Source organism: Rhincodon typus, chromosome 28 (assembly GCF_021869965.1).
Source record: "Rhincodon typus isolate 14 chromosome 28, sRhiTyp1.1, whole genome shotgun sequence".
Taxonomy (NCBI): domain Eukaryota; kingdom Metazoa; phylum Chordata; class Chondrichthyes; order Orectolobiformes; family Rhincodontidae; genus Rhincodon; species Rhincodon typus.
This window is the reverse complement of record NC_063359.1, coordinates 32,283,911-32,307,173: the sequence shown is the minus strand read 5'-3', so window position 1 is coordinate 32,307,173 and position 23,263 is coordinate 32,283,911. Positions and strand designations below refer to the sequence as shown.

The 23,263-nt window shown below is 39.1% G+C and overlaps 1 protein-coding gene across 6 annotated transcripts in view; it reads left to right on the top strand.

The window, feature by feature from the left end:
• LOC109932714 (formin-binding protein 1) overlaps nucleotides 1-23,263 on the top strand; it is a 183,920-nt gene that overhangs the window by 84,894 nt on the left and 75,763 nt on the right. For 3 of the 6 annotated variants that reach the window (XM_048613504.1, XM_048613506.1, XM_048613503.1), the window contains exons 9-10: nucleotides 18,526-18,720; nucleotides 22,687-22,869. In XM_048613504.1, coding sequence (XP_048469461.1) covers nucleotides 18,526-18,720; nucleotides 22,687-22,869 — 378 coding nt within the window. The remainder of the gene's footprint in view (nucleotides 1-18,525; nucleotides 18,721-22,686; nucleotides 22,870-23,263) is intronic. The other 3 variants (XM_048613509.1, XM_048613508.1, XM_048613507.1) reach the window with 2 other exon arrangements.

Below are 23,263 nucleotides of genomic sequence, written 5' to 3'. Positions count from 1 at the left end.
TCTAGCGCCAAACCAATCCCCCAACCCCACTCCACCCCCACCCACCCAAATAAGCATCACCACTACCACCTGTTCTTTCTCTTTTTCTTCTTCAAGTATTTTTGCAATTTTCTTTTGACAACTAGTGTGGATCTGTACCCATCACAATATCAAGATTCCAAATCCAAACCACACATCATGTAAAGTCTTTTTTCCTCCTATCACTTCTGCTTTTTGCCAATCAATGTATGAAATTAAATTTGGGCCATTTGAAGCATTCATTATAAGATTATCCACCACATTACCCACAGCTGTTTGCAACTGAACAAATGCAGCCATAACCTATAGGGCCTACATTCATTTGTAAGGAATTGATGATCTCAGTGATTTCAAGTTTTCCTGGATCCCAGTTAGTTCAGTATTGGAGTCATAGAGCTGTACAGCATAGAAACAGACCCTTCAGTCCAATTTGTCCATGCCTCTCAGACATCCTAAAATAATCTAGTCCCATCTGCCAGCATTTGGCCCATATCCCTCTCAACCCTTCCTATTTATATACCCAGCCAGATGCCTTTTAAATGTTGTAATTGTACCAGCCTCCAGCATTTCCCCTGGCAACTCATTCCATATACGCACCACCCTCTGTGTGTAAACATTGCCCCTTATGTCCTTTGTATATCTTTCCCCTCTCACCTTAAATCTGTGCTTTCTAGTTATGGACTCCCCCATCCTGAGGAGAAGACCTTAGCTATTCACCCTGTTCATGCCCTTCATGATTTTATAAACCTCTATGAGGTCACCCCTCAGCCTCCAACACTCCAGGGAAAATAGACCCCCCCCCCATTTAGTCTCTCGCTATAGCTCAAACCCTCCAACCCTTGTAACGACATCATTGTAAATCTTTTCTGAACTCTTTCAAGTTTCACAACATCCTTCCTGTAGAAGGGAGACCAGAATTGCACGCAGTGTTCCAAAAGTGGCCTAACCAATGTCCTGTGCAGCTGCAATATGACCTCCCAACTCCTATACTCAATGCACTGACCAATAAAGACAAGCATACCAAACACCATCTTCACTGCAACTTCACCTGCAACTCCACTTTCAAGGAGCTATGAAGCTGCACTCCAAAATCTCTCTGATCAGCAACATTCCCCAGGACCTTACCATTAAGTGTGTACATCCTGTCCTGATTCTTAGTGTTCTCTTCCCTCGCAACATCCTTCTCCCCACCATTATAGCCTCCATCTTTTCTCCTCCACCATCTCACCTCATTCAATCTCTTTACAGCCTTCTCCTTCTTACAAGCCCCCATGGAGCTACTCCTTCCCAAACCACTCAGAAACAGGCCATTCTGCCCAGTGATCATTACCAACATGAATGCTGCTCTGAAAGGTCCCGTCATCCCACTTTATCTTGCCAGGCAGCATGTCCTTCTATTCTTACCTTGTCTTATGTGCTCACCTACATTCTCCTTAAATGCATCTCTGCTATTTGTCTCATCTGTTCCTTGTAGTGAGTTCCATGTTTTTATAATTGTGGTAAAGGACATAAGAAATAGGAACAGGAGTGGGACATTCAATCCATTCAGTGAGGTCATGGCACATCTTATTCCTGAAATACCCTTGTGTTCCTTTGCTTATCTTATGTAAACATTTTTTTACTTCAGTTTTGAACATAACTCAACAACTGAGTCCTCAGACACCTCTGTGACAGAGGATATCAAAGGTTCACCACCCTCTGAATGAAGAAATGTCTCCTCATCTCAAATCTGAATGGCTTGCCCCTTTTATTCTGAGACAGTGCACATAGTTCTAGACTGCAACCAACAAGCCCCCACACCAGGCTAGAGGAAATGTCCTTCCCGAAACTATCCTGTCAGTTCCTGGAAGAATTTTGTCTGAGTCAAATCATCTTGTGTTCTTCTAAAGAAGGATGTTCTGAATTTCCTATTGGATTTATTGGTGATTATCTTATATTTATGACCTCTTGTGTTAGTCTCCCTCATAAATGCAAATATCTATTTTACCTCTATTCCATCAGTCCCAACCAGTCTTACCAAGAACTTTTGCAGATAATATTCAAATTTTTTTTGTTTGGCTGCGAATATTAAAATGGACATAATTTTCCAAGTGAAATTTTTTTTTAGCGTCGTAGCTGGGATACAAATAGGGGGTCAGTTAGCTCAGTTGGCTGGATGATTTGTTTGAGTGATGCAGCATGGGTTCACTTCCTACTGAGGTTACCATGAGGACTTTCTTTCTGAACTCTCCCCTCGCTTGAGGCAAGGTGACCCTCAAGTTAAACCACCATCAGTCTTCTCTCTCAAATGAGAGTCCAGTCATATGTTCTTCTAGGACAATGACAACTTTACCTTCTATACATGTTGCCTCATGCCTCAATCCACTTGCATTGATTTTCCTCAACTTAATTAGCAGTGCCTTTAATGAGATTTATCAGCTGTCAGCTGGTCTATTGAGTGAATTATCTAACTCAAATGTTGTATTTTTACATTGGGAAAGAACCACTAACTTTATTCATCTCTGATAAATATTGTGATGAAATCCCTGACTTGTTTGCCTGTCTTCGTTTCTGAAGGGCAGAACATGAAACAGTGAACTTTTAGAGAAGTTATGCCTAAGGGAGTAAGCAAACCTTGTAATCTGTGTCATCTGACTTTTTGATAACACAAAGCAGAATTTCATCACCCTTGCTGTTACACTCATTTTATAAGGAACTTCCTTTTAACCCTACTTGATTCACGAATTGCCTTAATCTGTAATTCCATCTTTGTGCTCATTATTGTTTTCTTTTAATTGCTGTATATAATCAAGGTTACAGGGCACAATCTTCACAGTTCCACAGAGATGGTTTAAGAATGGAACTTAAGCTTGGGTTCAGCAGACCAAAGCGTTCACACTTCCGGGCAGTTTCCTCGGAGGTGGATCATCACCAGCAGAGGGTTACAAAACTAGAGCAGCTAATGTGAATTGTTTCTGGGGAGATTGTGATGCTGCCAGATTCTTTCGAGTGGCAGATAGGTCCCTCAAGAGAACCAAGCTCAGCAGGTGCCTCAAGGCCATTTTCCAAATGAGAGCTCCCAAAGCCTCCTACACCTAGACCCCAGGAGCTGCAATACTCTCATTGGTGGTTGCAGCTGTGGTTCACTATTTATTTTCCTAACATAGAAGATAGGAGTAGGAGTAGGCCGTTGGGCCCATCAAGCCTGCTTCAGCTCTCATTGTGACCATGACTGAATTTCGATCTTCATACCCTAAACCCGCCTTCCACCATAATCCCTTGATCCTTTTAGCCAGAAGAGCTATATCCACCTCCTTCTTGGAAACAGATAATGCTTTGACTTCAGTCACTTCCTTTGGTTGTGAATTCCACAGGCTCACCACTCTCTGGATGAAGAAATTTCTCCTCGGTCCTAAAAAGTTTATCCCTTATCCCTAAACTATGAACCCTGGTTCAGGACTCCCCACCTATCTGGAACATCCTTCCAATATGTAACTAGTTCTGTCCTGTTAAAATTTTATTAGTTTCTGTAAGACTACCCCCACCTTCTTCTTCTGAACTCCAGTAAATATAATCCTAACCAATTCCATCTCTCCTCATAGTCAGTCCTGCCAACCAAGAAGTCAATTTGGTAAACCTTTGCTGCATTCCCTCTACAGGTAGAACATCCTTACCTCAGATAAGGAGTCCAAAACTGCACATGATATTCTAGCTGTGGTCTCAGCAATGCCCTGTATAATTGCGGCTAGACATCCTTGTTCCTGTACTTAAATCATCTCGCTGTGAAGGTCAACATGCAGTTCACCTTCTTTATTGCCGGCTGCACCTGCATGCTTACTTTCTGCCACTGGTGAACAAGGGCACCCAGGTCTCATTGAACCTTCCCCTCCCTAAATTTACAACCATTCAAACAATAATCTGCCTTCCTATTTTTGCTGCCAAAGTGGATAACCTTGCATTTATCCACTATATACTGCAATTGTCATGCATTTCCCCATGAACTGTCCAAATCACATGGCAACATCTCACAGGTCCCCTTTCCACCCTGCTTTGTGTCATCTTCAAATGAATAGTTCATTAGAAGGTACTTCAAAATGGAAATGCTGCCAGATTATCCCATAACAATGGCAGTGCACAACTCTTGACAATGGAGCTGCCATCCTTTTAAGGTTGAAGATGCTTTGATTTGGTCAACAGGCTCAGGAACTTGATTTGTCATTCTAATATATAAGACACCACAGCCAGAGCCATTCTCCAAACTTTCCACCTCTAAGAAGATCTCCCAGGCAAGTATCTTGGCAGCCAGTGTGCAGTCAGGACTGGGAAATTTCCTGTTGATTGATCTTTTTTCAAAGTTCACAAGATTGCATCTCAATGTGCAGGATGATGAATTGTCATGTTGGAATCAAGCACGCTGTTACTTATGGTGCTATATGACAGATTCAATATATTTAAAAGTCCTACATCATTAATCCAATATCTTTTAGGTTACACTATACTCTTGTATTTGTGTCTGCATTACAAAATTGATTGTCTTTAATATCTAATGTGATGTCTGTCAGACATGGGTTGCTGTATCTGCTGTAGGGATGAATAAAAATGCGCAAGTCTCTAATTAATGCCCCTATCCCTCACTAATTAGATACTCTTGTCTGATTATGGGGAAGTGTGTCCTGCAAAAAGGAGGAACTGTTAGTGAAAGTGAGCCTATAGCATTTCAGTAGTTGAAGTATGCTAGCTGTGGTTTATGTGTGAGGCTTGCAGAAGACTGGAGAGGCAATTAATAATTGAAACTACTGGACTAGCACATAAGCTAATGATTTATTTATAAGGATACAGTGTGTGTTTGCATTCATTGATCTTGACCATGTGTGAGAAAATTGAGCATTTTGCAGGACATCCTCTAGTTCCTAGAGCTAGACCGCTGGCATGGTCTGCCCAGAGTCTTCAGTTTTTCTCTCTACAGATGCCGCCAGACCTGCTGAGTTTCTCCAGCACTTTATTTTTGTTTTTGTCACTGTTTGCTGCTTCTATTAACTTCACAGTGTCACCTTGACCTCTTAGCTTGTCCACCACCTGTACCAATGTTTTAAATTTTGCATCAAAGAGCCTTAGAGCATGGACTGTGGTCTGTTGCACCAGCCAAAAAGCACCTTACCTTTCAGAGCTGAATTTTCAGGCAGCACATTATGATCCCTGTGTCCAATTATCGGCCAAATCTAATTCATCGCTCATCCGATTCATTTTGAACAGTTCCAGTAGAATCAAGTTTCATTGGCAGAATTTAGCCTGTTTTAGTTTGCCGGACATATTTTGCATGTTTGTGCAATGTAAACGCATCTGCAATCGTTACATTAGTCCAAAATAAAGGCACATTGATTGACACAAGTCACTATTTAACAATTTACCAATATATCACAAAACATAAAGCTCATGATCATTACAAAGTATCTAATTTTTTGCAGTTCTGAAAATTATAAAGCATGATATACAGAAAAGAAATGGCGGTTATAAACAAAGTGGAAATTGATCTTTTAACGTATGCATTAGTTTTAAAGCTAATATTAAAACATTCTTACGGTTTTATATTGATGGAACAACACTTTGCCACTTTAAACTGTGGAGTGATGGGCTGCAATTGTGATTGCTAATCCCACTTATTTCATAAGAAAGGTAATGAGCAGGACCCAAGGGACATGAATGATTCTTTTTAACACTCTGCTGTCTTATGTCTTCTTTATTCAGCTCATGCAGCACTAGAAGAGTACAGAGACAAGGTCAATTGCTTGATCATACAGTCGAACAAATAGTCATATACTTTTCTGAGGAAATGTCATGTCGTCCTGAAGTATTAACTCTGTCTCCACAGATGCTGCCTGACACAAGAATTCCAGTGTCCACAGTACTTTGCATTTATATAGCAACAGGGCTTGCTGAATAGCAATCAGAGTTTCTATCTGATTTTCCCCTTAGCCCAATAAATTGATAGCTATTTTAATGTGAACAGAAACTTGACCCAACTGAAATCCATAACTTTGGTCAAACCTTAAAAGTGAGCTCAGGAGCCCCTGTTTCTGTGAATAAATGCTGTACTATGTTGTACATCTACCTACTCGGCTGTCAGGCAAGTGAAAATCCTAACTTTTCATTTGTTATTGGAGCTTTTTTTGGAGCTAGATGACAGCATAGCTTGGAACAGATGGCTATCCATCAAGGATAGCTTAGTTTAAATTCATTTCTACCAAATACAAAAAAGCATCGCAAACTTCTAATTCAAATTGATTTCCTGCTACTAAAATTCTCTACTTCATTAATGTGTTTGTTTCTTACTCGTGGAAAGTGGGAAGTTCATGGGTATGCAGATATATACAATCTGATAATAAAAATGAATCAGGATGACAAGAAATAGGTGAAAATCTGCTTGCATTTTATGGCAGCAAGTCTGGAAAAGACATTCTTCCATTTGCTGTATTGCGCTGTAACCCAGCGATACAATGTATTTCTTCTGCCTTGGATATCAGAAATGTGTTGTGATGGTATATTCGTAGCTTATTAGATTTCTTAGTGAATGTTACTGTTTTGTTGAAATAGACATGTGATAAATGTGAGGTGAACTGAATTGTTATATGTAGTTGATTTAACTGTTATAATAATAATGTAAAAGTCCGAAAGAACTTTGGATGTTCGAAATTGGTTACAAAACCCCTCAAAACAGAAATTGCTGAAAGAACTCAGCAGGTCTGGCAGCATCTGTGGAAAGAAATCAGAGTTAACATTTCGGGTCCAATGACGCTTCTTAGGAAATAATGCAACTTGGCCATGTGCAATTTTTCAACATGGTTTAATGTCACTTTTTGATGGCTTTGCTGGAAATTATCTACAAAGAATCTGTGTGATTTTTATTTTACTTATATCTTCATGAAGTCTGAACCTTTGTGTTGTCATTCACTGCAAGATGAATTTGCAATCACATATATGTACCATCACCAAGTTGCATAGTTTTACGAAAGAGAATTTGTGTTTAGATTAGTTAAAACCCAAGTTTTTGAGGGTGTACTTGGTAAGGTAGGTAAGAGGAAACTAGTGGATTAGGATTTTCAGAAGATGTTTCATAAGTGCCAAGCAACAGTTAGTTGCATAAGATTAGAACTCATGGGGTTGGAAATACTGCATTGGCATGGTTGAGGATTAGCACTGTTGCCTCACAGGGACCTGGGTCCGATTCCAGCCTTGGGTGACTGCCTGTGTGGAGTTGGCACATTCTCCCGATGTCTGCATGGGTATCTGCTGGATGCTCTGGTTTCCTCCTACAGTCCAAAGATGGACAGATTAGGTGGATTGGCCATGGTAAATTGCCCCATAGTATGCAGGGATGTGCAGGCTAGGATTATTAGCCATGGTTAGTACAGGTTACAAAGTCTGGGTAGTAAGCTCTTCAGAGGGTTGGTGCAGACTCAAAGGGCTGAATGACCACTATCTGCCATCAGTAAATGTGGAGCTGGAAAAACACAGCAGGTCAGACAGCATCCAAGGACGAAGAAGGTCAACATTTTGGGCCAAAACATGGCCTTTCCTGCTGCTCGGATGTTGCCTGACCTGCTGTGCTTTTCCAGCTCCACGCTTATTGACTGTAGCTTCCGGCACCTGCTGTCCTTACTGTCTCCTGGCCACTGTCTGCACGGTTGGGATTCTATAATATGATTGGTTAATTATCAGAAAATAGAAGGAATTAAGTCATTTTTAGGTCAGCAGGTTATAACTAATGATGCAAGCATTGGAGCTTGGGCATTGGCTGTTTACAATCTATATCAATGTTGATGGGACCTGGAGCAACATATCAAGTTTGATAGTACAAGCCTCTGTGGGGAAGTAATCTGTGAAGAAGGCACATGCTGCAGAGAGTACATTGAGCTTCGGAAGCAGTCTGAGAGTAGTCCAGATTTGCATTTTGTGGGATTTTGAAGATTGAGGTGGTTGGGTTAGGAAGATGGGTGGCAGGAGGTGGTTGGGTTAGGAAGATGGGTGGCAGGAGGTGGCATGGAGGTAATGGGGAATGTCCAGTAGTCAGTCAGCCTGTGAGGAAAGGGGAGATGGGCTTGAGTTGAATAAAGTGATGCGACAAGCAATTTTGGAGTGCACAGATCAGCCGACTCACATGGGATTTGTGGTGACCTTACCAATTTTATACAAACTTGGCTTAACAGCAGGAAACAGTATTGGTGGGGAGTTGTTTCTCAGACAGGAGGCCTGTGACCAGTGGTGTCCCACAGGGATTGGTGCTGGGTCCACTTTTGTTTGTCGTTTATATAAATGATTTAGATGATAATATAGAAAGCATGGTTAGTAAGTTTGCGGATGTCACCAAGATTGGCGGTGTAGTGGACAGTGAAAAATGTCATCTAGGATTACAAAGAGACCTTGATCAATTGAGTCAATGGGCTGAAGAATGGCAAATGGAGTTTAATTTGGATAAATGTGAGATATTGCATTTTAGTAAAACAAACTAAGGCAAAACTTATAAAATTAGAAGTATGGCCTTGAATAGTATTGTGGAGCAGAGAGACCTAAGGGTTCAGGTACATAATTCTTTGAAGTTTGCATCACATATAGATAGGGTGGTTAAGAAGGCATTAGCATGCTTGCCTTCATTGCTCAGACCTTTTGAGTATAGGAGTTGGGAAATCATTTTGAGGTTGTACAGGACGTTGGTGAGGCCTGTTCTGGAATGCTGTGTCCAGTTCTGATCTCCCTTGTTGTGGGGAATATTCTATTAAGCTGGAGAGGGTTCAGCAGAGATTTACCAGGATGTTGCTGGGAATGGACAGTTTAAGCTATGGGGAGAGGCTGGATAGGCTGGGACTTTTATCACGGAAGGTCGGAAGTTGAGAGGCGACTTTGTAGAGGTTTATAAAATCATGAGGGGTATAGATAAGGTGAATGCAGGTGTCATTTCCTTTGAGTGGGGGATTTCAAGACGAGAGGGCATATTTTTAAGGTGCGAGGAGAAAGATTTAAAAGGGACCTAAGGGGCAATTATTTTATACAGTGAGTAGTTTGTGTGTGGAATGAACTTTGAGAGGAAGTGGTGGATGCAGGTACAGTTACAGCATTTAAAAGACATTTGAATGAGTACATGAATAGGAAAGGTTTGGAGGAATATGGGCTAAGCACAGGCAGGTGAGAACTAAGACGCAGTAAGGACTGCAGATGCTGGAAGCTAGAATCAATAAATGTGGATCTGGAAAATGCAACAGGTCAGACAGTATCGAAGAAGCAGAAGAGTCAGCGTTTTGGGCTGAAACCCTTCATCAGGTGAGAACTAGTTTAGTTTGTGATTATGGTTAGCATGGACTAATTGGACTGAAGGCTGTGTTTCCATGCTGTGTGACTCTAGGACTATGACTAATCCTGTTTCTGTGTCGATCACAAATGGGAGCTTTGGTTGGCTTTCCTTCTCTTTATCCTGTTATGTTGCCCAACTAACTGCAATGGCTGAAATCAAATAACTCGTAAGTGATTTTGAAGGATTTCAGCCTAACTTATTCTGCAAGTCAAATGTATTTATCAAAAAAAACTTCAAAATCCAGAAGATGCATTTATGTTTTCTTGGGTATTATTCCAGCTGTCTCATGCTGCAGTTTAGATCCAGGTGGCTGGCAGAAGTTGATTGGAATTTCATAGTGTCTGAGTAATGTGGGCTATGGCAAGATACATGGCAGAATTCAGCAACTAGTGGTGTGAGGTCCATCTTGACATAAAGATCATTTTGATCCATCTTCACTGCTTTTCACAAGTAGCATGATGAGATGCTCTCTAGTTAGCAGCAAGTTGCCAGTTGACACTGCTAAATTTTAAATGCCTTATTAATGCCACAACTCATGTCCCTAATATTCAAATTCCCATCTTGCTAAACTCAGTAAACTATCTAGACTTCTGGAAAACTCAACAAGAAAACTAGAGCATGAACCTACCAGTTTCAACTCTCCGCTAGCTCCGAACCACCTCCATGATGGGAACAGGGCATCAGCATCTCAGGGCATACTCTGTGCACACTTAGCTACATACACTCATGTCTAATGCCAATGTTTGTGGACATGTGCCAACTTTTAGGATCCCTCAAGGCACATCTCCGATTTACTTGCAGGTTGCTTCTGCACTTTAGTGCTATATTGTAGGCTACGCTGGTACCTGTCATTTTAGTGCTGCAGAAGGGGTACTGTGCACTCAGACGTGAACTGCGCTCATGAATTGGACCAGTCTGCATCTCTGGGGTTTTCATTTGCTGTTACAGGACTCGCTCGCTGTGATCTCACCTGGATGCTCTCAGCATCCCTGCCTTGCATTAAATTGCCTTGCTTTGCCACTCAGTCAGATGTACCACAATCATATTGCTGATGCCTTGCCTTTCAGCACATACACAAAGCCCAAGAAGCTTGTCACAGTTGTCTGCTGGCCCGTGCTCAGGGGGTCCTGGCACAGGAAGGAGTGAAAGGCAGAGCACTACCCATCTTCAGGCTTTCTGCCCTTTTCTGTTTTCCTCATAAAATGAGAGACAAGCAGGTGTTATGGAAGACAAAAGTGAGTAGCACAACTATTACTGTTGGTGCACGTGGTTAGGTGTCTCAATCAAGTGATTAGGCAGTGCATAGGCCATTGCAAGGTTAGTGGTGTTGGGTGTCTGAGAGAGATGATGTTGTAGGCACTAGTTATACTGGTACGTCATGAGCCTTGTCGAGAAGTGGAGATAGAGTGAATGTAAGATATCAGACAGAACATTGATTTTTGATCTTCTTCCTATCTTATTATGCATTTCTCCAGATGGCTGAGTATGCTTTCGCCCAGCTGGCAAACTTAGACCAGCCCGGCATGGTCTGGTGTCATGGCCTTTACTGCTCAACCTTGGGAAAGAGGATGTTATGTGTCAGCATCATCCTGTCCATCAGGATGTCCAGGTTCTTGCCCTTCAAGCAGCACACTACATTCCCCTGTCTGCCATGTCTAGGTCAAATGTCAGTAATTGTGCAGGCTGCTGTGGGCTGACAATGCTTATCTGGGTGCATGAACAGTCTTTTAAAGATGGCATGGATCCAAGGAATGCGGGTGAAATCCGGGTCATCCGCTAAGTGTCGAATTTTTCTGAAAATGGCACATGGTAAGATCGAATAGAAATTGGATATGAGAGACGTCATGAAATGCAGTAAGCAATTAATCAGATGAGTTGGATAAGATAGGGTGAGAAAACCCATTAGACCTTGTGGCAAGGAACCCTCTAAAAGACTTGATGCAACTTGGACTTAGCCAACAAAACATAAGATTCAACCCAATATGTTTATTTACTTGTTACTACTTATGCCTGACAACAGAAGACAATAAACTTGATGAATTAAGAATGACAAATTGAATGAGATATTTTCTGTTTTGATCTTTTGTTTTAGTTTCTATTGTGGATAGTGGAGTTGGTGAAAAAGCAAACATTATTGCATTATTTCAATATGTTGATTATGGAACAACCTGTCCAAGGCAATGGTTAAGAATCTTTGGTCAATCTTAACATGTAGAGAACAATAAGTAACAATTCCTTCAACAAGTAGCAGTGTATTACTCAGTATGAAATATGAATGATGTGAGAAACACAAGATAGGAAAAATTGAGAGAATGTTGACATTTATTACAGCATTAGGAAGGCTTTATTAGTTTAAATATCACATTCTGGTCTGAGCATAGAAGTAATGAAGTTTTGTTGCATTTATATGAAAGTAAAAGTAAAGACTTTGTTAGCACGACATAGTTTCAGTTGCCTTACATTGAAAAGGATGTATTTGTCTTATGGAGAGTGCAACTAGTTAATTAGATTGACTTTTGGGATGAGACGGCAGTAAAGGGGGATCAAGTATTAGGACAAGATAATTTCGTTGGAACATAAAATTCTTCACAGGGTTGACAAGCTAAATGCTAAGACTGTTTCTGTAGCAGTGGAGTCTAGAATTAGGAGCCATTGTGTTGGGCCAATAAGACCAAAAGATGTAGGAGCAGAGGTGGGAAATTCAGGCCATTGAGTTTGCTGTACTATTCAATGAAATCATGACTGACCTGATAATCTTCAACTTTTTTTTTCTTTTTCTTTATAACCTTGATTCCCTTACTGATCAAAATCTGTCTATCTCAGAATATACTTAATGACCCAGCTTCTCTTTACCTTTTCATTTATTTAAATAAACTCTTGCTATCTTGATGTTGCTTGCAAGTTTACCCTCAAAGTTTTTATTTTCTCCTTCTTTCTTATCTTTTAGGTTGGCCTTTGTTGGTTTCTAAAACTTTCCCAAACCTGCGGTTTACTATTCATCTTTGCCGCGTTGTATGTTTTTTTTCTCTTTCAATTCAATGTTATCTTTAATTTCCCTGGTTAACTATGGTTAGTTTATGACCATCCTAGAATCCTCCTTCCTCACTGGTACATATATTTGCTGTGAACTGTTTTCTTAAACATCTGCCATTATCCTCAATTGGCTTTGCTGCTAAACTCCTTTCCCAGTCCAGTCCAGCAAGCTGTGCCCTTGTTCCTTTGTAATTACTCTTATTTAAGCTTCACGTAGTTGTTTGCAACTCAAGTTCCTTCCTTTTCAAACTGAAAGCTACATTCTACTATGTTATGGTCAAATGGCTGGTCATTTAGGACTAAGATGAGGAAAATTCTTCTCACTCAGAGGTTGTGACTCTTTGAAGTTCTGTAGCTTATGCTATGGATAATCAGTCAATTTATATAGTCAAGACTGAGATTAATAGATATCTTGGGGCACTAAGTGAGTCAGGGGTTGGTCTGGGAAAATTGAGTTGATGTAGAAGTTCAACCATGAATGGAAAAGTTTGAGAGACTATAGATGCTGTTTTTGTTTTTATTTCTTAGCATCTTGTGTTCTCAAGTCCATCGTCCCATCTCAGTCAAATAATCTCTATTTCCATTCTGGTTTTTCCTTTGCTGCTGCTCAACTGATTTCTTAATATCATGTTGTCAATTTGGGCTTGATTGTTGGTACGTTATGAAAGCTATTTTTGCCTGACTGAATTCTTGTATTTAGATTTACAGTGCAGTCTATGCTTTGTTGCAGGTGGCTTCCTTCTTCCAATTGACGTGTGTATCTAAACAGCTCTGTAATGCTTCTGGTTCATTCATCATTCATGGATGAAACAAAGCTGTACTGTCTCCAGATGTTGCTTTGTTATCTGTTCCAATGTGTTGTATACACATGGGAAGAGTGAGATATTGTGATTTGATTTTTTTATTTGTGTGTTCACTCCTGAAAAGAGATGCTTAAAGGGAAGCTCAAGTAAAGCACTTTTATTGCAAAATGCTCTAATTTATTCTGTTAACAAGTGTTTAAAAGTTATGAACTCCATTTTAAGTGTCAAATGTTTACCCACTGGCACCTTTTCTTGTCGCTATGCTACTCAGTCACACTGGACAAGGAATATCTTGCAGTAATTTTGCTGGATGCAGCCAGGCTCTTGCCCTCAAAACTAATGAGTCAATCTGGAGCCTCCAAACTTGAGTTTATTAGTTAGAAATGGAAAAAAAATAAACATTTTTTCTGATTGTATCCTTGAGACATATAAGGTGAGAGAACTTTGATTTAAAAATACTCCCTGTGGACATACTTTCTCTTCTAAATTCACTCATTGTTAACTTAAAAATTACTTTAGTTGTGGAGTGATTAGTGACTACCTATGTTTAGAAAGTATAAACAAATCTTCTAAAGTATGTCTCTTCCACCTGCAGCATTTTCCACATTGCAAGATGGGAATGTTACCCAGTTAAACAAATATTTATCAGCTCGTGCAGTTGTTTGGAAAGCTGAAGTTTGTAATAATGAAAGTAGATGTTCTGTTTAGTTGTATTATCTCAGGGTTTGTCATCTGCCTGTTTTACATGAATGCATGAAAGTGAAGGAGATTGAAAGTTTTATACTTGTTATTTTAGGAGTCCTCTTGCAAAAGATACATTGGAATAGCCATGAAGCAATTAGAATGAACTTTATTATAAATGGGGAAGAACCTCTGAAAAATCTGTAGCTGACAGTTATTTTGTCTTTCAATTTTGGCCAGTGCGCATGTTTAAAGCTATATACCAGATGTAAGAAAGAGTATGAACTTTTTTGGTAAAATAATTTATTACTGCTAACAGTTGAAACACTTTCCCTTTGAAATCCTGTGCCTGTGTCCAGCACAGCCTGATGGACTTTTCATAACTCTCAATCTATAATAATGACTTGGATAAAGTAATTGTGCGAGCATGTTATAGAATCTGTACAGAGAAGTGGACACCAGAGCGTGTCACAGAATCTGTACAGAGAAGTGGGTACAGAGAAGTGGATTGCATTCCTTATTACTTGCTGTCATACTAATTTTCTACGATTCATGCACAAGGACACTTATCCACCTGCACCAAAGCATTTAGAAGGTATTCTCAATTTGGATAACAAGTTACCTTTCTTTTGTTTGAACCAAAAGGGATAACCTCATACTTATCCACGTTAAACTCCACCTGCCATGTTTTGGCCCATTCGCCTAACTTATTCATATCCATTTATAAATTTCTTACTTCTTTATTACAGTGTAGTTCCTCACCTATTTTAGTGTCATCTGAAAATTTGGCTACAGTAGCTTCTATCCCTGTGTCTAAGTAATTAATATAAGTTGCACATAGTTGGAGCTCAAAGACCAAACCCTGTGGGACCCCACTAGATACATCTTGTCAACCTGAAAAAGACGCATTTATTCTGACTCTCTGCTTTCTGTTGGTTAGCCAATCCCCTATCCAAATGAATAAGTTACCCCAAACCCCATATGATCTTAGCTTGTGTATTAACCTTTTGTACAGCATCTTATCAAATGCCTTCTGAAAGTCCAGATATACTGCATCTACAAGGTTCCCATTATTTACTTTGCTTGTTACGCCTTCAAAGGACTATAGCAAATCAGTAAAACACATTTTACCTTTCATAAAACCATACTGTCTGTTGGACTGCATTTTGACTTTCAAAATTAACTCTTCTAACTTCCTTAATAATTGATTCTGATGATTTGCCATAGATGTTAAATGAACTGGTCTATATTTTCCTACTTTCTGTCTCCACCCTTCATGAAGGGTGTTAAATTAGCATGTTTCCAATCCTCTGGAACCTTTTCCGCATGCAAAAATTTGGAATACCGTTGGCAGTCGATAAGCTATTTTTTTCTGCCACTTCCATCGAAGACCCTAGGATGTAAGCATTAGGCCCAGGGGACTTGAGTACCTTCAGTCCCAGTAGTTTGCTTAGTACCTTTTTCCCTGGTGATGATTGTTCCAAGTTCCTGCCTTTGTATAATTTCTGTATTATTATTAATATTGGGATTGTTACTGATGTTATTATTGAGATTATACTAGAATTCTCCACTGTGAAAACTGAGGCAAAATATTGATTTAGTATCTCTGCCATTTGTGGTCCCCACTATTAACTCCCCAGTCTCCAATGGGCAAACGTTCGCTCTGAACACTCTTTTCCCTATTATATACTTACTGAAGCTTTTCCTATCCATTTTTATACTTCCACGGATTTTCTTTATAATGCACCTTTGCTGTTTTTATTCCTTTTCTGTAATCATATGTTGATTTTCCAAATGGTATGCCTTAGTATTTGTCTATATTATCTTTAACTTTCTAGTTTAGCCATGGATGATTTTTTTTTCTCCTTTTACAATTTCCCTTCCGTCTGGAATATATTTCAGTTAGGAGGAATTGAACGTCTCCTTAAACATCAGCCACTGTTCATCAACTGTCCTACCCTTAATTCTCCCTGCATAGTCCACTAGGGCCAAATTTGACCATTTATTTTTGTAATTACATTTGTTTAACTCCAGAACACAAGTGTGCAACTCCGGTTTATCGCTATATAATAACTCAGGAAACCCAATTGGAAGGGAATATGTTAATTGTGAACGCCAAAATAGAGCCACTATTTATAGCATATGTGGACGAGTCCCAGCCTGGGACAGACAGTTTTGCAGACCCCTACTCTTTTTTTTTTTCCCCTAATCAACATGTTCAGAGATATTTTTACACACCTCTGGAACAGGTGGGACTTGAACCCAGACCTCTTGGTCCAGGGTTAAGGACAATACCATGGTGCCACAAGAGGGCCAAAGCCCTGCTTTATAAGGAGCTGTGGTGATGAGTTCCAATGGAGTAGGCATTGCCTGTTACTAAGCGAACTCATGCTCAGTGAGCTCCGTGAGGAGATTAATTTGTGATTTCCAATGGGCATTGTAAGGGTTATCGCATCCTCAAACTGAATTTGAAATTCTAGCATGCTATGATCATTCTCCCCCAGAGGATCCTTTGCTATGAGATCATTCATTCATCCCGTCCCATTACACAATACCAAATGCAGACTAACTTGATCCCTGGTTGGTTGCCCAATAGCTTGCTCCAAGAAGCAATCTCTAATAAATTCAACGACCTATCCCTCAAGGCTACCCTGGCCAATTTGATAATCCAGTCTGTATTGTTGTATCTTTCTTACAGGTTCACAGTGTTTCCTGCTTTGTACTGGTATCCACGGAGGAACTACTGTTTGGGAACATATAGATTACTGCTGCCAGGGACTTCTTTTCCTTGCTGTTTTTATTTCTACTCAGACTGATTCTACGTCTGGGTCTGCAGTGCCAACATTATTCTCACGACAGCACTGATCATATCCTTGACTAACAAAGCTACATCATCTTCTTTTCCTTCTGAAACACTGAGTACCCTTGTGTATTCATTTCCCAAATGTGATCTCCCTGCAATCACATCTCTGTAATAGCCACCACATCTTACTCATTTGTCTTTACTTAGGCTGTTAACTCATTATTTTTATTCCAAATGCTTCATGCACTCAGACACAAAGCCGTTATGTTTGTTCTTTTATCAAATTTCTCCACGTTTTATGATTTCCTGATGCAATATGACATACACACATCCAGTCTCTTTTATTTCCTGGTAACAATTAGCCTCAACACTAACCTGCACTGTTACCATCTTTTTTAAACTTTGATCTTCTAATTTTCCATGAAACTGAGCCTTTCCTTCCAAAACTTAAAGCGCTATCTACGGCCCCAGTAATGCAATCTGCTAGCACTCTGGTCCCAGAATCATTGAGATGGAGCCTGTCACTTTGAAATAATTCCCTCCTTCCCCAGCGCTGGTGGCAATGTCCCATGAATTTGAACCCGAGTGTTTGAGTATTGAATTCTTTGTCACAGGCAAAGACCTGTTCAATTTTTCCCTTAGATGCACAGAACTATTTGAAGCAGATGATACACTCTCTCGAAGTACACAGTGGGTTAATTACTGCCAATGAATCTGTGTGGGTTTTCACTGTGAACAGAGAAAGATGTTGAACAAACTTGACATAAAAATAAAGAAGACAAGAAATAGCTACAGAGTGACCATTCGACCACTCAAGCCTGCCCACTCTTCAACAAGATCACGGCTGATCTGCCTTGGGGTTCAACTCCTTGTTCATGCCAGCTCATCATAGCCCTCAATTCCCATTATTTCAAAAATCTGTCTCTCTTCTCTTTAAACACTATAATGATCAAGCCTCCACAACTCTCTGTGATCGAGAAATCCAATCATTCACTACCTTCTGGGAGAAGAAAATCTTTTGCATCTCAGTTTTAATTGAGTGTCTCCTCATTCTGTAGCTGTGTTGCCCAATTTGAGATTTCCTCCACCAGTGAAAACATCATCTCAACATTTACTGTGTCAAGTTCCCTTAGAATCTTGTATATTTCAGTAAGATCACCCCTCCTTTTCTAAACTTTAATGAATAAAGGCCTAACCTATTCAATTGTTTTTGATGTGTGAATCTCTTCACCCTAGACATCAGCCTAGTGAATCTCTTTTGGAACTGCCTCCAATGCCAGTGTATCGGTTTTAAAAATAGAAAGGCCTTACCAAAACCCTGTGCAGTAGTAATAAGACTTGTGTATTTTAAAACTCCAGTCTCCTAGTATTAAAGGCCTGAATTCTTGTCACCTTCTTTCTACACCTGCTAATTTTTTGTGTTTAATGTACTAGAACATCCAGTGCCTTCAGCATGCACTATTTTAGAGTCTTTCTCCATTTAAGTAAAGTCTGTCTTTTGATTCTTCCTGTCACAGTAGGATTTTTGATTCTCCCTACCTCACACTTTCTTACATTAAACTCTGGAATTTTTTCCCAATCATTCAAAGGTTCAAAAATTTTAAATTCCAGGAGTTCTAAATTAGTTAGTGTATGTAGTTCATTTTGCAGTCTTAGAAATGGTGATTTTTCTTCCATTCTGGTCTAACTAAACTGGCATTGTTGCTGTAATAAAATGTTTATACTTTTTGTAAGATATACCATACAATTGAGGAGTTTCATGGAAAGCTAGCAAATGTCTCTTATTTTTGCTGTTGTTGAATAGAGTTCTACAGAAAACATGAGAGAAGGTAAAATAATGCGTCATTCTCTTTGTGTAATTTTAGGATACACAGTTGGTGATAGAAGCCTTTAAATCTGGATTTGAACAGCCTGGTGATGTTGAATTTGAGGATTTCAGTCAGCCTATGAAGCGGACTGTTTCTGAAAGCAGTCTCTCCAATAGTAGATCTGATGGCAAACAAGAATCCAAAGGTGGCAAATCCAAGGGCAAACTCTGGCCTTTCATCAAGAAAAATAAGGTAAAAGCATTCAGCATCTGTGCTTATTAATCTTACAGATGACTTGCCTCATTTAATATATATCATGGTTTTGGGTAACTAATGTAATATTCCATGACTTTGTAATGGGTTTGGTGGCATCACATTGAATCCTTTTTGATTTTACTTGAATTTTTAAATTGTCGTATTGTTTATTTGTGTTTGCATGGTTTGTTACATTTTGCTTTAAAAATCATGTTTTTGTTTTCTATGCTAGTGACTAACAAACTGATCATATTTTTCTACATCATATGCAGCAGCATGTTTTTCTTCTCACTCTCTTACTAAATACCCATTGACATTACTTTTTTTAAACATTGGACAGTCACTTTGTACTTTCCTCTGATTTATTTTCCTCATAGGATTTAGCAGTTCATAGTAGGTATGCCGGCTTAACATCAAAATTTGTTCTAATAATTGATTAGAATATAGGTAATTATCAAAGAGATTATCGTTCACAAAATAAAAGCTTCTGTCAGAAATATATTCTTCTCAGTCATTGGAGGCATTCATATTTTACGTGAATCATTAAAAAATATGATTTCAAAATAAAATTTACGAGCATGAGAAAAATCAGTATAATATGTACCCCTGGCATTTAGCAAAAATTTTTTTCTTAGATATATTCATTATGCAAAATGCTACACCCAAAACCTTCTGTAGTAATATGAAAAAGCTAAGTGTGGAATATGTTAAAATGTAGGCATAAACCATCATGATGGACATAGTAATCTATATTCTATAGGTTAATGTGCAGCTCACCACATTGGCTTTGTATTTTTTTTTTTGCATTGCTTGCAGTAGCTGTGGTTAAATTATGATCCGACACTGCACTTAGTCCCAGTGATCAAGAAATTCATGTCCCCATACGTCGAGATGATTCAGCACCTTAGCCCCATTTAGACTTTTTTTTAATGGGACAGATCAGTTAAGGGGAGCAGGCTACTCTCCTATTGGTTGTATGCGGTCAGATGATGTATAATTAGACAAGGTGGGCTAATATCCCTAACATGTGCCTCAGCCAAATGAGTAACATCATTTGAACGCAGTCTCAAAATACAAGGAAGAGCAAAAAGAAAACTTAGACAGAAAAGGTACATGCAATAATTAAACAATCCTGACCATCGATGTTATACTATATCCTAATGATGGACTACGTTGAACATTTAAATGCAATGAAAAGTATTATGATCCAGCAGGGAAAGTGAGTTGATTCTCGAGCCTCAATAATCCTGGGTCACCGCAAAAGTTAATATTCTAATCAAAACCAAGTTAACAAAAAATACTGACTAGGTTCTTCTTAATAAGAATTGCTACTGTTTATAACAAGTAAATTCTAATCACCAGTAAAGAGCTAAGGATTATCAACATCCGTTTAAAAAATCTAACCCTGATCTAAAACCCCTACACACACACACAAGCCAGAGGCAACAAGAAAAAGTGGTTTTATGGGTGGAAGGTGAAGGGAAAAAGGCTGGGAACTATACTTAATTAACATTAGTCCACAAGGTTTGCTGAGATGATCCTTTTGTTTTGCCAGGATTTTCTGTTCTTCAAACTCATTTCTTCAGGTACCTTTCTAGGAGGCACATGGCTACTGGTACACTAACTGAAAAGTCTCTCTATTACCAACTAAGGGCAACAACTTACAGCAATTGGTGAAAGAAAATAACTGGCTTTCTTCAGGCTTCAGGTATTTTTACTGCAAAGGGGAGACTCACAATATGCCTTTCCAGAGGTCCAAAGGTCTCGCTGTATCACTCAAACCCACGAACTGTTCAGCTACCCAGGAACAAATCAGCTGCTTGTTGCTGGCCAAATCTCACTCTGCGTACACTCCCTAGTGCCAGGCTGTCTATAAACAGCCTCTTTCAGTGCTTAACAAAGCAGCATTGTAAACACTCATACAGTGAATCTCAGTGACTTGTTTCTAAATTCCTTTCACAGCAATTCCTTTCACAATCTTCAGTTTTAAAATGGACCTTTTTCCATTTCAGTCCATACAGAAAATAAAATATTACGGCCTTTACAAGAGGAAGCAGTGATTGTAAAGGCTTCAAACAATGGGAATTTGGTGGAAAATGAATCCAGTGATATGCAGCAGTTTGCTGTGTGGGTACAGCAACTGCTTTTTATGAAGCTGAAATTTAAGTTTGCATTCTCACTCCATGCAACTGAAACCAATTGGTAGCTACCTTTCTGTGAACTAGGCCAATGAACAGGCATTAAGCAGGGTTGTTGGGAAATGGCAATTCATGCCAGAAAAACATTGAGTTGGAGATGTTGCAAGCAAGCACAACTGGAATTCACAGAGTACACTCAAGTGAGGTAGAAATAGTTTGACTTTAGGACGAATGTCCCTGGGAATTACGTGAAGAACAGTGTTAAGTAAATTATCTGAAAGATACATAGACTTCAGGAAAAGATCAGGAAATAAGAGTGCAAAGTACAGTTAGAGACTGAAAGATGGCTAAGTATAGACTTTGGGAATGAAATTTAACAGCCTTTTCCTGTTAACATTTCAAGGAGAAATAGAGGTAAAATAGTTCAAGATAAAACAGACGTTTGGATAACATTGAGATGTGAACTGAGGGAGTCTTCAGTAAAGCCAAGGGAAAAAACAATGTCAACCACTCCACTAAGGCAATATGAAATGAATGAATGAACAATGTAAACAAAGATTTAAAAAAAAATCTAAATTAACTCAACATAGCTTTATATGAAGGGGATAGTGATGTGCTATTTCTGCAGGACTTGGGACTTTCATGCATCAAATTTTGGGCAACTTAGGCAAATAAGTCTGTCCGACATACCACAAACTCTTATCACTCGAGCTCCAAATCTTAGAACTCCAGAGAAGAACAATGCCGGCACTTGAAGAATGGAGATGAAGTATTTGGAGATGGTCTCAGTAATGAGCTTTAAGGGAGCTGGCAGCAGAGAAGAAATGACTGAATAGCCAAAAGGTTTTTTTTTATTTTATTACCATTAAGTTCTTAGAGAGTTTTTTTTTAATTTAGTTTCTTTGGCTTCTCATTCGTAACATTGAGCCAGAAGTCATTGAATTTTAATTTTCTACATTCTTGAGTCCTTTTGGAAACCATTCACTTTAGCCAGAGGAATCTGCTCCTCTGAGAGTTTTAGTTCATGGTATAAGCATGTAGTAACTGTTCTTTCTACCTTGAATTTCTCCAAAGGTCGCATTAGCGCTTATTTAAAATCAAAGTGAAATTCATAAACAGGATCCTGAATAGTGTTTTCAGAAGACCTTTGCCTGGATATGATTCAGAAAGCCATTTGCTCTTGGGTCATCCAGAATCAAATTATAAGAATCTTCAGACATATTTATTTTCCCTCCTGGCTAGGTTATGTGGGTGGATTAAAATCATAGCTAGAAGGGAATTTTTTTCTGTCGCTCCCACTCAGGCATTTGTTCTATACATCTTATTTTTCAGCTGGCCAGAAAGTTATTCTTTTGTGTGAATAGAAATCTCTACATATACCTGTCATAGCTGGTCCTTGTATGTAAATAACTAGATTTCAGAATAAAGCACATGCTGTATAAGGACATGGATTACAAGTATGTTGACTTTACTCATGACGTGTCAAGTAATAAGTTAGACCATTGCCTTCTGTTCTGAAACATGATAAGTCTTGGCATATCTACTGAAGTTTAATTTACAGAAATTCAACTGTGCATGTTTTCAAAACTGTAACTACTTTGCATGAGCTTTCTATCAAAACATTCTTCTCTTATTTCACCTCATTTTTTGTGTTGTTTATTTTGAATATTTTTGTTAACCTTTTTCATCTTATTGTATCAGTGTATTTTTGTTTGCAATATCATGGCTGAAATATTTTTGTTCATAGGCTTTTGTGGTTCTTATTTCTGTTTGCTTTTTCCTCCTTTTGTTTTACCCTTTTTACTTATCCATTTCTTACTCGTAGCTTATGTCCCTTTTAACATCTCCTCATCAGCCTCCTCCTCCTCCCCCTTCCTGTTCCTCACCTTCTGCTGTTCCAAATGGCCCTCAGTCTCCCAAGCAGCAAAAAGAGCCCCTCTCTCACCGCCTGAATGAATTTATGACCTCCAAACCTAAAATCCACTGTTTCAGGAGCCTAAAGCGGGGGGTAAGTTTGCTTTGATCTCTTTGTAATTCTGTTTCAACTTTTGCGTGTCTGTGTGTCTGTGTGTGTGTGTGTCTGTGTGTGTGTGTGTGTGTGTGTGTGTGTGTGTGTGTGTGTGTATGTATCCTGGCTAAATTGTAGAGCAATTTGCAGCAAGTAAAATACTTCCAGTTCTGTCTTGTGTATTACATTGCTTTAAAATGTATGGAAATGCAGCTTAGGTTTTGCAATACTTTCTGAAGAATTTCTCAAAGACTTCTAATAATTTGCTTTAAAAATCACATTAAGGTATTTTCAGTAAGCAGAGGATACGCTTTTAAAATAATTACCTAAAAAGCCAGAGGTGAGATGTATCTCATTTTTATAAAGTGAATTATTATGATTTGTAAGGGATTGC